Source organism: Dama dama, chromosome 15 (assembly GCF_033118175.1).
Source record: "Dama dama isolate Ldn47 chromosome 15, ASM3311817v1, whole genome shotgun sequence".
Classification (NCBI taxonomy): domain Eukaryota; kingdom Metazoa; phylum Chordata; class Mammalia; order Artiodactyla; family Cervidae; genus Dama; species Dama dama.
In genome coordinates this window covers 15,525,355-15,541,359 of record NC_083695.1, presented here as the reverse complement: position 1 = coordinate 15,541,359, position 16,005 = coordinate 15,525,355, and the positions used below count along the sequence as shown (strand labels likewise).

Genomic DNA, 16,005 nt, shown 5'->3' with positions numbered 1-16,005 from the left:
CCCAGTGACAGGCTGCAACTCGGCCAGTGATGGTTTCAACTGTTTGGACAAATATTCTAAACAAAAAAAGTGAAGGGAAGGAAAAGCATTGTAGCCCAAGAAGGAAACTCGATGGATACCAAATATTAAGGGGAAAAGAGGAAAGGATAGAGTAAAAAAATGCAAATAAACCCCCCAAAACCAAGACCTCTATGCACATTATTACAGCTGTCTATTTTCATGAACTTCAGCATTGTGTGTGGCAATCATTTGGAATGAATTTGTTGGCAAAATCAATACTGTCTGAATGGGCAGGGATGCAGGCAAAATATGTAGTTTGCCAAACCCAACTGGAATAAGCTATCTATAAAAGAAAATATCTGTGATGATAAAAAGGGAATAAAACAAACATCCTGGCTATACAGTCCATTGACTGGTTATGGTTCATAACCATAGGATAGCATTTAATTGCAACAGAAATCATCTGACAGCTGTGTTCCCTCCATGCTGGGGACCTGGGGGTAGGAGAAGGTTGAGTCCAGCAGCCTGTCTCATCCTGGACGATGCAGAGCCAGTGTGGACACTCACCGGCACCCAGCTACTGGGCCAGCCTGGGGGGAAACGCCTCCAAAGGTGACAGCTAAAAGCCAGGTTAACACGCGGCTGAGAGAAATACCACTACTGTGGTCATGAGGAGCGAAGGGAGGCTGTATGAGGGGAGTGCCTGCCCGGGCCCGGCATCTGGCCGGCGTGCTCTCTTCTGAGACGGAACAACACGACTGAGTGGCTGGTTCAGAACCCTGGGCCCACCCAGCAGATGAACGCTTGTCAATGCAGTGGGCACTGGCTCCGTGACTAAGCCACGCTGCGTCTCCATCACCACACAGAGACTCCAATGAGCTCCTGGTTGATGGAAATGGAAGCAGCAGAAAACATCCTAGAGTCTTACTCTTCGAGCTCTTTCCCAGGACACCCTCTGTCTGCATTTTACCCAGCATCTAACATATCTCACACACCCTTATTTAGGATGAACTTCATTAAATGAAATTAATTCTGTTTTTGTGCCTTCACCTGACTATAGTAATATAGACAGGTCATTCTCCACAAGTCTTTTGATAATTATAAAAGAACAGTATATTTTAAGGGCCTTTCAAACCTACCATGTTTTACAATAGTTCGGAACACAAAATGTAACCTCCCTTACAACGTGGGGCAAGTCAATGGCAAAAGATATTTCTGTGGGCAAAAGGCCTGGGTTTGAGTCTTACATGTACAATCACTACCTGTTTCTTTACCTGTAAAACAGGATTGATGACAACAGCTGCCTTAATGACAACACAAGGCCGCTGGGGACCAAACACTACTTTATCCAAAGTGTACAACTAGAGTTATCGGGCCACTCCCTGTCAGGAAATGGAATTCCACAGCATTATAAGGTATTTTAGTGTCTGGAAAATGTACAGGACAATTTACTACATGATGAACAATGACCCACTATGAAACTGAAGTGCTAAATAAAAATCAGATTACTAAACATTTAATAACATAAACTTTTATTGTCATTTAAAAATATCTGTAAACTACAACTTTCTTCCTGCAAACATATTCAGAAGTTTTGCCATAAACAAATCTGTGTAGGAGCACACTCTCAGAAGACAACATAAAAGGAGCCCTGACCACATGATGTCACTTACATTTTTTTTCAATAAACTGATGAAGCAAGCAAGACTTGCCAGTTCCGGCATTTCCAATAACCAAGAATTTAAACAAAAAATCTGAAACACAAAAAGAGACTGTGAACAGTAACATTAAAACAGGTGCTATGAACTTAGACTACAGTCATAAAATTTAATGAGATTGTAGTTGTTAACATCACAGAAAAAAGAGGTAACTGAATATTTTGAGAAAATGGCAATAAACATATTGACTTACCTTTCCACCTTTTCAATACCTGGCTTACATGCTAAGGTATGCTAAGTGCCTTTTCTAACTTCTCTGGGGATAATTTCTTTTGATACTGCAAGTTTCAATACCTGGCTTACATGCTAAGGCATGCTAAGTGCCTTTTCTAACTTCTCTGGGGATAATTTCTTTTGATACTGCAAGTTTGAAACGTAGCAACTATAATGACAAAAGTGACTAAAATCTCTTTCTTCACTATTCAAATAAATATGCATATCCATTGACAAGTAAAAAATCACTTAGAAATTTCAAATGCTTTCTATACAGAGGAAAAAACTTGGTAGACTCATGGGCTTTGAGAAGTTCACTCCTTTCTTCTTTTAAAAAACAGGTGCAACTTCTCCCTGCCCTTGCTTCTGTGGCTTGGCCTCTGTCCCCGCACCCAGGGCTCATGGGAAGGCTGCTTCTGGTCAGTATTGCCCAATTTGGTCAGTATTCCACGTGTGAAGTTTGTCTCATTCAATATAGGGAGAGCTCTTCACTTCTTCTTTACACAGAGGAATATATTTAATTTGGGATCTTATTTTGCATAAACTGTAAAGAGAGGCTTTCTAGCATGGAACCTGTGAGTCAGAATGAGGGGCACGAGTAGCCTGACACTGCTCTGGTGATTCATGTTGCTTTTTCTGATGGCAAAGAAGTCTAGTTCTCTCAGCCTAGCCTTGCGAGCGCAGCTCCCACCCTCACGCTTTGACGGCCACCCACCTCTGCCCACCCCCAGGCTGCAAGGCTCACCTGTAGCGGCTCTGAAGGCCCTGCTCTGCACTCCTGGTTCCCGTGGCTGCACCTCTGATGCTATCACCTCCACACTCCCATTTTAGACCTGACCACACACTCCCAGCTCTGGCTCCTTCTCTCCCCCAGCTAAGCCCAAGCAGTCCATTTCTTAGCTTATGCTTGGCCCAGCCCTGTTCCTAAGAACTACACTCATTATCACTCAAAGATGAAGCCTATTCCACCTCTCATATTTACAGGCATTTAAACTTATAAGACAGTGCTATTAGGATTGTTAGCATTTACAAATACATTTTTATGCATCTCACTGACTGTTTTAGAAGCACGCCACACTCACGTTCATGACAGCACTATTCACAGCAGCCAAAAGATGCAAGCAACCTAACTACCCATTAACAGATAAAGAGTAAACAGAATGTGGTACATATAAACTTTGGATATTATTCAGCCTTGAAAAGGAAGGAAAATTCTGATACATGCTACAGCATGGATGAATTTTCACACTGTGCTAAGTGAAATAAGAGCACACAAAAGAAGACATACCAGAAGATTCTATTCACATAAGGGGCCCGGAGTGCTCAAACTCAGAGAGACAGAAAGTAGAATGGTGGTTGTAGGAGTGCTGGGGGAGAGGGAATGTGCAGTCAGCGTTTAATGGTTACGAGCATCGGTCTGGAAAGATGGAAAAGTTCTGAGGAGGAATGGTGGTGATGGCTGTACAGTGAATGTGAATGTACTCAATGCCACTGACTTTAAAATGGCAAATCTCATGTTATGTGCACATTTTATCACACACACAAAATAAAACATGCCAGGTCCGATCATTTGCACTGAACAGCTTTTACAGCCCAAGAAATTAAAATATCCAAGTTAAAATGACAATACTAAAATTTCTCAATTTTGTTCAATATCCTCTCTGAGAAATAAAGCCCAATACATTGTTGTATAAGTTGTAACCACAGGAAGATGAGAACCAGGTAAGAATGCTGCCACCGTGTAGGCAAAAGTAAGTCTTGAGAAAGTAATTTGCAAACACAAATGGGAGTGTTTCTCATGCTTCATATGTACACAGCAAAAGGAGTTTCACTAATCCATCTAATCCTGGAACAAAACTCACATGTCTAAGCACAGACTTTGACTTAAAGCTTGTTCCCTTATTATTTTCTGCTTTGGAAGTTCTGCTTAAATGGAATTCATTTGGACAGAGGAGCCTGGTGGGCTACAGTCCATGGGGTCGCAAAGAATCAGACATGACTGGGCAACTAAGCGCGTGTGCGTGCACGCGCTCACGCACACACACACACACACACACACACACACACACACACACGGCAACTGCTTTCCAGATTACACCACAGTCTCAATAGGTAAAAGGGTAACAATGTCAACTGATTTCACCTTGCTGGACAAAAGACAAGTAAGATGTGCAATTTCCATATATGAAAATATTTAATTCTCCAGAAAACTCTTCACACTCTGAATCTTGTAGCTCAAAGAGGTAAGTTTTCTTACTTAAAATAGAAAACCTTTTTGTCTGAAAATGCTTTTGGAGTCAAACATCTAGAAATGCTGGATAAGACATATCACATTTAAAAAAAACTCTACAGCTGACCTTTCAGGAAGAAGGACTGGAAAAAGCAATAGGGGCCCTGGAAGGCTGTCAGTTTTGGATCTTAAGACATGTGGGACAGGGTTCAAGAGTGTACCCACGTGAAGGATGGAGGACAGAGGTCAACCTGAACTTTCTTCACGGCTCGGCCTGACGTGGAGGACAGGCTGGGAAATCCTCTCACCAGCTCAGGGGGACAAGGAGCCTTCTCTGACTTTGTCTGGCCTCTCAGCAAAAAAAAAAAAAATCATTCCCCTTTGAAGATTTATTATGAGCTGGCTCCACAGGAGTTTGAAATTCAAACCAAAAAACATGTGGATGGTGAAACTCCAAGTCAAGAAATTTAAAACAGTAAAAATGGCCCTAGACAGTGATGTCACCAGGATGCCTGGAAGAGGCAAAGCAGATCACTCTGCAGATCACTCTGGAATCACACTGGCTCCCAGGTGATGCTAGCGGTAAAGAACCCGCCTGCCAATGCAGGAGACATAAGAGACTCAGGTTCAATCCCTGGGTTGGGAAAATACCCTGGAGGAGGGCATGGCAACCCACTCCAGTATTCTTGGCTGGAGAATCCCATGGACAGAGGAGCCTGGAGGGCTACAATCCATAGGGTTGCAAAGAATTTGGACCCAACTGAAGGGACTTAGCACACTGGAAGGACACATCCTCCAACCAGGATACTCAGGAGTCCCGGACTTCTAGCTTCTCTGAAGATGAGCTCACAATTTAAAACAACAAAACACTCCAGGAAACAATCCATCATGAGTGAGTCAGCAGTCCAAAGATATTACACCCTTAAGAATTTGATTTTAAAAAGAACCTGGTAAGGGACTCCCCTGGTGGTCCAGTGGTTAAGACTGTGCCTTCCAATGCAGGGAATGCAGGTTTGATCTGACTGGGGGGCTAAGATCCTACATGCCTCATGGTCAAAAAAAAAAAAAAAAGGAATGTGATGAAATATACTCAACATGATTAATATCATAAAAAAGGAATTGAATCCATAAGTGAAGAATAAAATGATTTGAATGAATAGATCAGTTTCTAGAATGTGTCTAAAATAAAAGCTCCAGTCATTAGAAACAGTCAATGGATAAGTTAAAGAGCAGAATGAACAAAACTAAGGAGAAAATTAGTGAACTGGAATAGAGACTGGAGAAAATTACCATGAGGCAAAATAGAGAACTGAAGAGAGAGAAAATGTGAGAGTTTAAGAAAAATGCAGAATTGAAAGAAAGGGTCCAACACAAGTCTGATATGTATTTTGGAATAAAAAGAGAGAGCAAGAGAGAGAATGCGGTAGAGAAAGTCAATGTTAAACTGTAACAACAATCAATAAGAAAGGGAAAACTCCCTAGAAGAAACTAGGTTCCTTTGGGGTTAATCAAAGGTCACCGTCTTCAGTGCTGAGACAGGAGCACAGAAACAACACAGTGTCTAATGCAGAATTCAACATGCAATGATCACCCTAAACACCACGGTGGACTTCTGCTTCCAAAAAGAGGGAGCAGAAAGAAGCACTTTTCCTCATTCCTCCTGCTCAGTACAACCAAGGATCCTAGGCATCACACATAAAAGAAACCAAAGGAGCCTTGGAAAAGTGTAGAGGAGGTGACAAGCTGGCCAGAGACCTAGGGGCCTGAGGAATGACACAGTGGGTTTTTCCGTGGGTTTTCTCCTTTTCTCTCCTCTCTCCCAGGCAGAGAGCTGAAAAAGCTAACAGCCAATGGAGGCAGATTTTAAGAAGCCCCAGCAAAAGCCTGGTCTCTCTACTCATAGGACTAGGAAAGGCCAGCCTAGCAAGACGGAAAACTTAACACAAAACTGCTCTACTCCAAACACTACAGGAAGAACTCACCCCAGGTCTCACCCTACCCACGCCAGCAAAGGATGGGTGGGAACCCGGACAGCCACCCTTTGGAGGCTGTAATGAGGGTCCCCCAGCACCAGCAGGGTGGTGTCTCAGAGACCAGGGCCGGGGCTGTGAGCCAGCTCTGAGCTGTCCTTGCCCCCACCGCATGCCAGGCGAGACACAGCAGCGGTAGGGGGCAGAGGGCGCAGGTCACAAGAGCTCTCATCCCCACTCGGCAGCACAGGGAGCAGCCCCTCCGCCCGGACGTCCGCGGACGCTCAGACGGCAGCCTGGACTTCCACCTCGACCTGGCGGTAACGAGGGCGGCTAGGAGCAGAGATGAGCTACACGAGACTTTAAGATCAAGGGTCTCCAACATGATACAAACATGTCCCTGTTTCGGGAAAAAACCCCTCATCACAGCAAGAACCAGGAAGACCTCAAACAAAGGAAGAACATCAACAGATTCCAATGCCAAGATGACAGAAACATGTGGAAACTCTGCCAAAGATTTTAAAGCAGCCTCATGAATGTTTCAACTAGCAGTAAGACATGTGTGAAACACATGAAAGGCAGAACTCTTCACCAAAGAGAGAGTATCATCAAAGAAAAAGCAAGCACATAAAAGAACCAAATGGATGTTTTGGAATTAAAACATAAAATAACTGAAGTACGGGGCTCAGTGGATGGGTTCAAAACAAAATGGGGTAGAGGAAGCATGAACTGAGCATCAAACTGATAGAAAATATCCAGTCTGAACAACAAAGGGAAAACAGACTGAAAATGTACTGATACAAGCCTCATGGACCTTTCAGACTACCAAAAAAAAAAAAAAAAATCTAACTTTCATGTCACCAGAGTCTCAGAAGGAGAGAAAACAAGATAGGGTTGAAAAAGTACTCAAAAGAAATAATGGCTGAAAACTTTCTAAATTTAGCAAGACGGCAATTCAAAAAGCTAGATTATTCCAAAGTCAAAGTGAAAGATGCTCAGTAGTGTCTGACTCTGCGACCTGTATAGTCCATGGAATTCTCCAGGCCAGAAAGCTGCAGGGGGCAAGCCTTTCCCTTCTCTAGGGATCTTCCCAACCCAGGGATCAAACCCAGGTCTACTGCATTGCGGGCGAATTCTTTACCAACTGAGCTATCAGGGAAGCCAGATTCTTCCCAACAAGAATCTAAATACATTCATGCCAAGGCACATCATAATTAAAACAAGTAAACAAAAAAATCTTGAAAGCAGCCAGAGAAAAATGATACCTTACCTACGGGAAAAAAAAACAATACCAAGGACAGCACATTTCTCATCAGAAACCATGGAGGCCTGAAGGGACACACTATTTTTCAAGGGCTGAAAGTAAAGAGTGCTCCATCCAGAATCTTATATCCTAAAAATATCCTTCTAGAGAGAAGGACTGAGACACTCTTAGAGGAAAACAAGAGCTAACAGAATTTGCCACCAACATATCTACCCTAGAAGAATGGCTAAAGGAAGTCCTACAAACTGAAAGGAAAGGAATTCCCTGGCAGTCCAGTGGTCAGAACTCAGTGCTTCCACTGCTGAGCCCAGGGTTCAATCCCTGGTGGGTGAACTACAGTTTCAAAAGCCATGCCCCCCCCCCCAAAAAAATAAAATAAATAAAGCCTGAAAGGAAGTGATAAAAGGAATTATAATATTATAATCCTGGAACATTATACAAAGGAAGAACATGGTAAATAACAACATAGGTAAACACATTTTGCTGTTTAAGCAAAAATGATTAACACCGTTTGATGTAACTCTAAATATAACAAGAGGAAATATTTAAGACCGTTATGAGTGAGGGAGGATAAAGGTATGCACAAGTCCAACTCAGACATACTGTGGTTCAGTCCCAGTTCACTGCAACAAAGCAAAAATCACAATAAAATGAGTGACACAAATACTTTGGTTTCCCAGTACATATAAAGTTATGTTTATACTATTTTTCAGCCTATTAAGTGTGCAACAGCGTTATGTCTAAAAAATGCATACACTTTAATTAAAAGTATTTTATTGGTGAAAAACCTTAACCATTAACTGAACTTTCAGCAAGTCTTAGTCTCATAATCTTTTGCCAGAGTAACATCAAAGATCACTGGTCACTGTTACAAGTATAGTAATAATATAAAAGTCTAAAATATTTTGAGAATTACCAAAACATGTCCCAGAAACAAGAAGTGTGCAAATGTTATTGGAAAAATGATGCTAACAGACTTGCTCAATGTAGCATTGCCACAAGCCTTCAATTTGTTTAAAAAAAAAAAAAAAAAAGTCTCTGTGGAGCACAATAAAACAAGGTATGCCTGTAAGAGAAGGGAAGGTTTTACACTTCGCTTGAACTAGCAAAACAAGGACACAAGTAGACTGCAATATGTACCTATAATGTAATACCTACAGCAACCACTAAAAAAGCTATGCAAAGAGATATACTCAAAAACATTACAGGTAATTCAAAAAGAATTCTAAAAAATGTCACATAAACCCAGTAAGACTAGAAAAAGAAAAGAGAAAAATGAAAAATAGAACAGAAATCAAAAATATAAAATGGCAAAAATAAATTCTAATAGATCAATAATTACATTAAATATAAACTACATAAATATACCAATTAAAAGACAAAGATTGGCAGAAAAGATGAAAAAAAGCCCAACTACAAGTTGCCTACAAAAAACTCACTTCAGTTATGATGTTCAGGCAGAGTGAAAGTAAAAGGATGAAAAAAGATCTATCATGCAAATATTAATCAAAGTAAATCATTATCATTATCAGATACAATAGTCTTCAGGGCAAAGAAAATGACCAAAGACAGAAATGGTCACTGTAACGATAAAAGGGAAAATCCACCAATAAGACAGGAAACCTCAATGTGTGCACCATAAAACAGATCTACAAAACACATTAAACTAAAACCTGACAAAACTAAAAAGAGAAATGGACAAAACCAAAATTGTGGCAGAGACATCAACACCTTTCTCTCAATACTGATAGAAAAACTAGACAGAAAATCAGCAAAGATAGAGAAGAATTCAGCATGGAAAACCAACAGGATGGAGCAGGACACATTCTTTCCAACGACCCATGTATCAAGATAGACCACACCTTGGGCCATAAAACAAATCATGTAGAATGTGTTCTCCAAACACAAGCGAATGAAAACAGAAATTCAAAATATATATACAATAAGAAAATCTCCATTCATTGTAAGGATTGATGCTGAAGCTGTAGCTCCAATACTGTGGCCACCTGATTCGAAGAGACAACTCATTAGAAAAGACCCTGATGCTGGGAAAGACTGAAGGCAGGAGTAGAAGGGGATGACAGAGGAGGAGATGGTTCGATGGCATCACCGACTCAAAGGACATGAGTTTGAGCAAGCTACGGGAGATAGTAAATGACAGGAAAGCCTAGCATGTTGCAGTCCATAGGGATGCAAAGAGTCGGACATGACTGAGTGACTGAACAACAAAGAAAATCTCCAAATACTTGGATACTAACCAATCTATGTCTACATAAACCATGATTTAAAGAGGAAGTCTCCTGGGAAATAGAAAAATGCACTGAACCAAAAGGAAATGAAACTACAACTCATCAAGAGTTGTCGATTACAACTAAAGCAGTGCTGAAAGGAAAATTCAGAGCACTGAATGCACATATTAGAAAAAAGGAAAAGTCTCAATCAATTATCTAAGCACCCATCCTGAAGAATCTGGCAAGAGAAGGGCAAAATAAATGTAAAGCAAACAGAGGAAGGAAATAAAGGGCAGACATCAGGGAAATGAAAGGCAAAGAAAATCCATAAGATACAGCAGGTTCCTTGAAAAGGCCAATAAAATTGACAAACGTCTAGCATAACTGATGAGTTCAAGGTTTGGAAGTTGATCAAGGAAAAGGATGGGTCCTTGAGATGGTCACAGCACACACCAGCTTTGCTTTGGTAGCACTTTGACAGGGTGCATGGGAGGGAAACCCCTCATCACAGGAGACCTTCCTACTGTCTCCCAAGGGGGAACAAGGCCCAGGGGCGCCCAGACATCCAGCATCACACCCCAGGGAACTCAGTGTCCACGTCACGCTGCTCAGCAGCCGGGCTGGCAGCACCTGCGGGAGCTCTGTCACAGCCCCAGTTTGTTTAAGCAAAGATGAGTGGATGAGTGTGTGGCTTCACAGGGTATTCAAAGCAGGCAGCCTCTGAATGGCTAAAAATATGCATATTGGGGCTACACTTAAAGTAACCGAGTGTATAAGTAAAAGGTTGTTGCTGAGCCATGAAAGACGCTGGGATTCTTGGCCTCTGGAGGAGAGAAATCAATCTGGGACCAGTGACGAGCCTTGATCGCTCAGCGCTTTTGTGTAATAAAGCTTTATTAAAGTATAAAAGAGATAAAGAAAGCTTCTGACATAGACATCAGAAGGGGGCAGAAAGCGTGCCCCATGCTAGCCTTTAGCATACGTTATACACCTATTAGCAGGCTGTTAATTAAAGAAAGGAGATGTCCCTAAACTCAGAGTGGCACCAGGCCTCTCACCCACAACATGCATTTTGAGATAACATTGGCACTACGTGAGTCATCCCGGGCCATAAAACAGTTGACATGAATCTTGAAGAAAGGCAGGTTTCCAAGCAGATACACAGTCACATTAACATAGATTAGGAGAACAATGTATGGGTAAAACATACTGGCTTGTTGAGCCCTTATAGGTTCTGAGTCTTAAGCACAATCTTAAAGTTCTTAAGAGGAACTTGAAGACAGAGTCTAGGGTAAATACACCAGGTGTCATCATGGCAACACAGGATTTTAAAAGAAATCTCCTTTTAATTTTGTATAGAGAAGGAAAAAAATCTGACACTTGTAAAAGTATTGCCTCCTGCTGCTTAGAAGAGAAATTAGAAACATGTCTAACACTTGCAGCCTATTTCCTCCGTTTGGCGACCCCTGGCCTTCCTGCCTGTTACCCTCTCATGAAGAACAGAGTTTGGTGCTGGCAGACTTCGAACTATCGTCTCGGCCGGTTATGAAGAAGAAAACTACAGAGGGACCGACATGCAGGGCCATTTTAACTCATTTATGTACCAAACACTGACAACAGTGCCCGCAAGAGAGAGCGGGCACACAGCCAGTCTCGGGGCGCAGCACCAGACCCAGCAGGGCAGCGAAGGAGCAACGGCGCACACTTTATCTGACGGCCGCAGCACAGGCAACAGGCCAATTCTTTGGAAACAAAGAGCGCTACAACTCACCAACGTAAAATAAGTAATTTAAATATCGATATTAAGGAAACTGAATTGGTAATTTTAAAACAAAAGAATATTCAGGCCAGGATGGTCCTACTAGAGAATCCTATAGACATTCAAAAAAGAATCAACACCAACTCAGACATAAATGGTTGCAATATTTTCTTAGAAATAAGAAAATAAAAGCAAACATAGACAAACGAGACCTAATCAGCTAAGAAGCTTTGGTACAGGAAAAGAAACTATTAGCAGAATGAAAAGACACCCTATCGGCTGCAAATATTTGCAAATAATGAGAAAATATTTGCAAATAATGAGACCAACCAGGGATTGACTTTCAGACTATACAAAAGAGCTCATCCAACTCAATATAAAGAAAATGAACAATCCGATTGAAAAATGGGCAGGAGACCTAAATAAACGTTGCTCCAAAGAAGACTAACAGATGGCCAACAGGCACATGCAAAGATGCTCAGCATCATTGATCATCAGGAAAATGCAAATCAGAACCACAATGAAGTACCACCTCATTCTGGTCAGAATGGCCACCAACAAAAAGTCTACAGAGAACAAATGCTGGAGACGGTTGAGGGAACCCTCCTATGTGTCTGGTGGGAACGTAAATTGGTACAGCCACTACAGAGACGAGTTCCTTAAAAAACTAAAAACAAGTTGCCATATGATCTGGCTATACCACTCCCGAGTATATATCCAGAAAAGACAAAAAAACTCTAATTTGAAAAGATACACCCCAATATTCATGGAAGCATTAAGCACAATAGCCACGACATGGAAGCAACCCAAGCGTCCATCAACAGGCAACTGGATTAAGAAGATGTGGTATAGGGACCTCCCTGGTGCTCCCTGGTTAAGACTTTGTGCTCCTAATGCAGGGGGTGTGGGTTCCATCCCTGGTTTGGAAGCTAAGATCCCACATGCCTCGCGGTGTAGCTAAAAAATAAAATAAAGGTCCACAGAAGTGGTGCATCACTGACCCAAGATGACATCAAAAAAAAAAACAGATGTGGTATATAAGTACAGTAGAATATTCCTCAGTCATAAAGAGAATGAAATATTGCCCTTTGCAGCAACATAGAGAATATTATACTTAGTGAGTTAGGGACAGATACTATGTGATATCACTTGTATGTGGAACCTAAAAAAATAATACAAATGAATCTATATACAAGACAGAAGCAGACTCACAAACATAAAGAACAAACTTTTAAGTTAAAGGGGAAAGGTGGGGGGAAGGCATAAATTTAGAGTATCGGATTAACAAACTTCTATACAAAAAATAGATAAGCAACAAGGATTTACCATACAGCACAGGGAATTATATTCAATATCTTATAATAGCCCAGAGGGAAAATAATCTGCAAAAAGTATGTAAATGAATCACTTTGCTAGATGCCTGAAACTAACACAACATTGTAAATGAACTATAATTCAATAATTAATTAATTAAAAAATCAAACCCAGTTAGAAAATGGGCATACATCATGAAGAGGCATTTCACTTAAAAGAATATACAAATGACAAATAAGAATGTGAAGATATGTTTAAGATCATTAACCAATAATTAGGGAAATGTAAATAAAGCCATCATGATGTGTCACTACACATCTATCAGGAAAGGCTTAAATAAAAAGTAATGATAACAACAGATGTTGACCAGGATACACAGAAACTAGATCACTCATACATTGCTGGAAGAAATATAAAATTGAACAGTGAATCTAGGAAACAGCTTGACAGTTTCTCAAAAAAACTAAACACGCAACCACCAGATGACTCAGCAACTGAACTTCCAGGCATTTACCCAGAAAAATGAAGACTTATGTTCACACAAAACCCTGTACATGAATGTCTATAGTAGCTTTATTTATAACAGGCAAAAACTGAAAAGGGCCCAGATGTTCTTCAACAGGTGACTGGTTAAACAAATTATACATGCAGATCAAGAAACACTACTCGGCAATAAAAAGGAGTGAACCGTTGATACTGCAATAAGCTGGATGGATCTCCAGAGAATTATGCTGTATGAAAATGCCAATCCGAAAAGATTCTACACTGCATGATTCCATTTACAGAACAGTCTTGAAACAGATGAAAAGATTAGTAGTTGCCAGGGGACAGGGAGGGATGGGGACAGGGAGAAAGAGTATTCGGGGGCACAGGAGAGATACTTCTGCTGATAGAAGTGATATGTATCAGCAGTTATGGCAACATCAACATCCTGGTTACCTTGGACAGTTTTGCAGGGGGGACGGGAAAATTTTCTATTTTTCTTAAACCTGGCTATGAATCTGTGAAGATCTCAAAAGGACAATGACTCTGTAAGTTTACTCTGCACATCCCAAACTGAAAGGACTACTGAAGGGTGGGCTTCACAGAAGTAGTACCCAGAGGGAAGGGAGCAGGTGAGATGTGGGGTGTGTGTCCTGTGGCTTCCAGTCTGGGGATGCATGTGTTTGGGTAATGCAAACACAACCAAGCGCCACAACGGGGAACGGTTCATTCCCTGTAGGTGACAAGAATCCAACTTAGTAAGAGTTTCTACTAAGTTCCTCCTGTGCACAACGGGATGTGAATTTCACAGCCTCTCTCAGAGCTGAGTGCCTTCCCATACAAACGCTCTCCCCTTGGAGCATGAGGTTGGGTGGCTTATCACAGCAGCAAGTCTCTTAACACACCAGGCACACAGCCATGGATTTAGTAGAAAACGTGCTGATTTTACCAATTAATTTGTTTTTACAATCTGTGGGATTTTCTTCTCTTTCTTTGCTTGAAGTTGGATGGCATACATGTTGCAGGTCATGTATGTTTTACATGTGAAGTGCACAGTGCCTAACAGCTACAAAAAGGCTCACCAGGAACAGAAAACTAGCCGTGTTACAGAGCAATTAATGGAGGGATGTAAGATACATTGTTAGGTTGTATATGATAACTAAGTGTGAACTAAATAGTTATGTCCACTTTAATGGGATTGATGTTGTTTTATTACAGTGGATGTCACTTTGCTCAAAATTACAAAGATTTTCTGCATACAACTTATGATCATTATATTCACCTGATGAGGGTTTCCTCAGAATGAGTTAAGCTGTAGGGTGGGGGAAAGACCATATTCTAAAACAGAAAATCTAAAATAGATATATGCTACTAATGCACTTTTTGGCGGGGGGGGGGGGGCATATTGCATGGCATGCAGGATATATTAGTTCCCTGCAGTGGAAGCTCAGAGTTTTAATCACTGAACTGCCAGGGAAGCCCCTATATTTTTAATTTTGCATGATAAATGTTGAATGAAATAACAGGAAAGGTATTGAATAATTAGAAATCAGTCTTGGGCAAAAGTCAGTCATTGAGGAACACAGACGAATTCACATCAGGAAAAAAATGGCCTCCACTGAAACAGCTAACACAAAGCCAGGGAAGTAACTCCAGGGAGAAACCTCATTTGGAATGTACTGACTCATTTTAGTGCTCATTTCAAGCGATCTCCAATTTCCTGCAGCACGGCAGGCTGGCAGCACATGCTACAGCAGGGCGGTGGCCACAGGGACAACGGCGGCCAGTGGCAGGGCGCTGGGCCAAGAGGGGGCGCTGAGAGCGCCGCACAGCCAACACCGGCCCCCGGCCTTCAGAGACAGCACCGCACGGCCAACAGCCGGCCCCCGGCCTTCAGAGACAGCACATCTAACAGCTGGCCCCCGGCCTTCAGAGACAGCACCGCACGGCCAGCAGCCGGCCCCCGGCCTTCAGAGACAGCACCGCACAGCCAACAGCCAGCCCCCGGCCTTCAGAGACAGCACCGCACGGCTAACAGCCGGCCCCCGGCCTTCAGAGACAGCACATCTATCAGCCGGCCCCCGGCCTTCAGAGACAGCACATCTAACAGCCGGCCCCCGGCCTTCAGAGACAGCACCGCACAGCTAACAGCTAGCCCCCGGCCTTCAGAGACAGTCATGCTGGTAGACCAGATGCCCTCTGCCTTCCTAGATTCTCCCACAAGCACTGGTTCTGCTTTTGAGGTTCCCAAAGATCTGAAAGGAAGCACAGTTGGAAGATGGCCTTGACTGCAGGATTGGCTCCATGTATTTCACTTCCTGGGACAGTGGGGTCATCTGAGAATGGTTTCTGGCCTCTGATACCAACGACTGAGATAAGAAAGCCTGAAGATCTGGAGGACGCATCCCTGTTGCAGATGCAGATTCACAACCTACACCTGTGACCATGGAGGAGCTCTGGGGAGGCAAGGCCTGTGAGGGCCGAGTGTGAAGGGAAGCCGGGAGGGTCGGCTGTGAAATGCCCAGGGCCCGACCCCAAGGGGAGCCAGGTGACCTGAGGTGGGGGCCGCGAGAGGCCGCAGGAGAACCGGGGAAGTGAGAGGATGCAGATAAACGTCACGAGCAGCTCTGACCAGAAGCTTAGGTAGGATGGAAAGTAGAGCCGGGGCAGTGAGGTGAGGGGGTGGTGTGGATGCCAGCAGACAAGAAGTGACCACAAGAAAAGGGGGATGACTGGTGACACCCGTCCCTGAGACTTGAGAGATGCGGTCTGAGCAAAAGGCAGGGCTGAGTCTCAGCTGGGGACAGAGGCAGCAGGAATAGT

The 16,005-nt window shown here is 42.6% G+C and overlaps 1 protein-coding gene across 2 annotated transcripts in view; it reads right to left on the bottom strand.

Moving 5' to 3' along the window:
* The window catches only part of RAB4A (RAB4A, member RAS oncogene family), a 49,786-nt gene that overhangs the window by 23,554 nt on the left and 10,227 nt on the right, over positions 1-16,005 (bottom strand). For both annotated transcript variants that reach the window (XM_061161521.1, XM_061161520.1), the window contains exon 2: positions 1,674-1,754. In XM_061161521.1, coding sequence (XP_061017504.1) covers positions 1,674-1,754 — 81 coding nt within the window. The remainder of the gene's footprint in view (positions 1-1,673; positions 1,755-16,005) is intronic.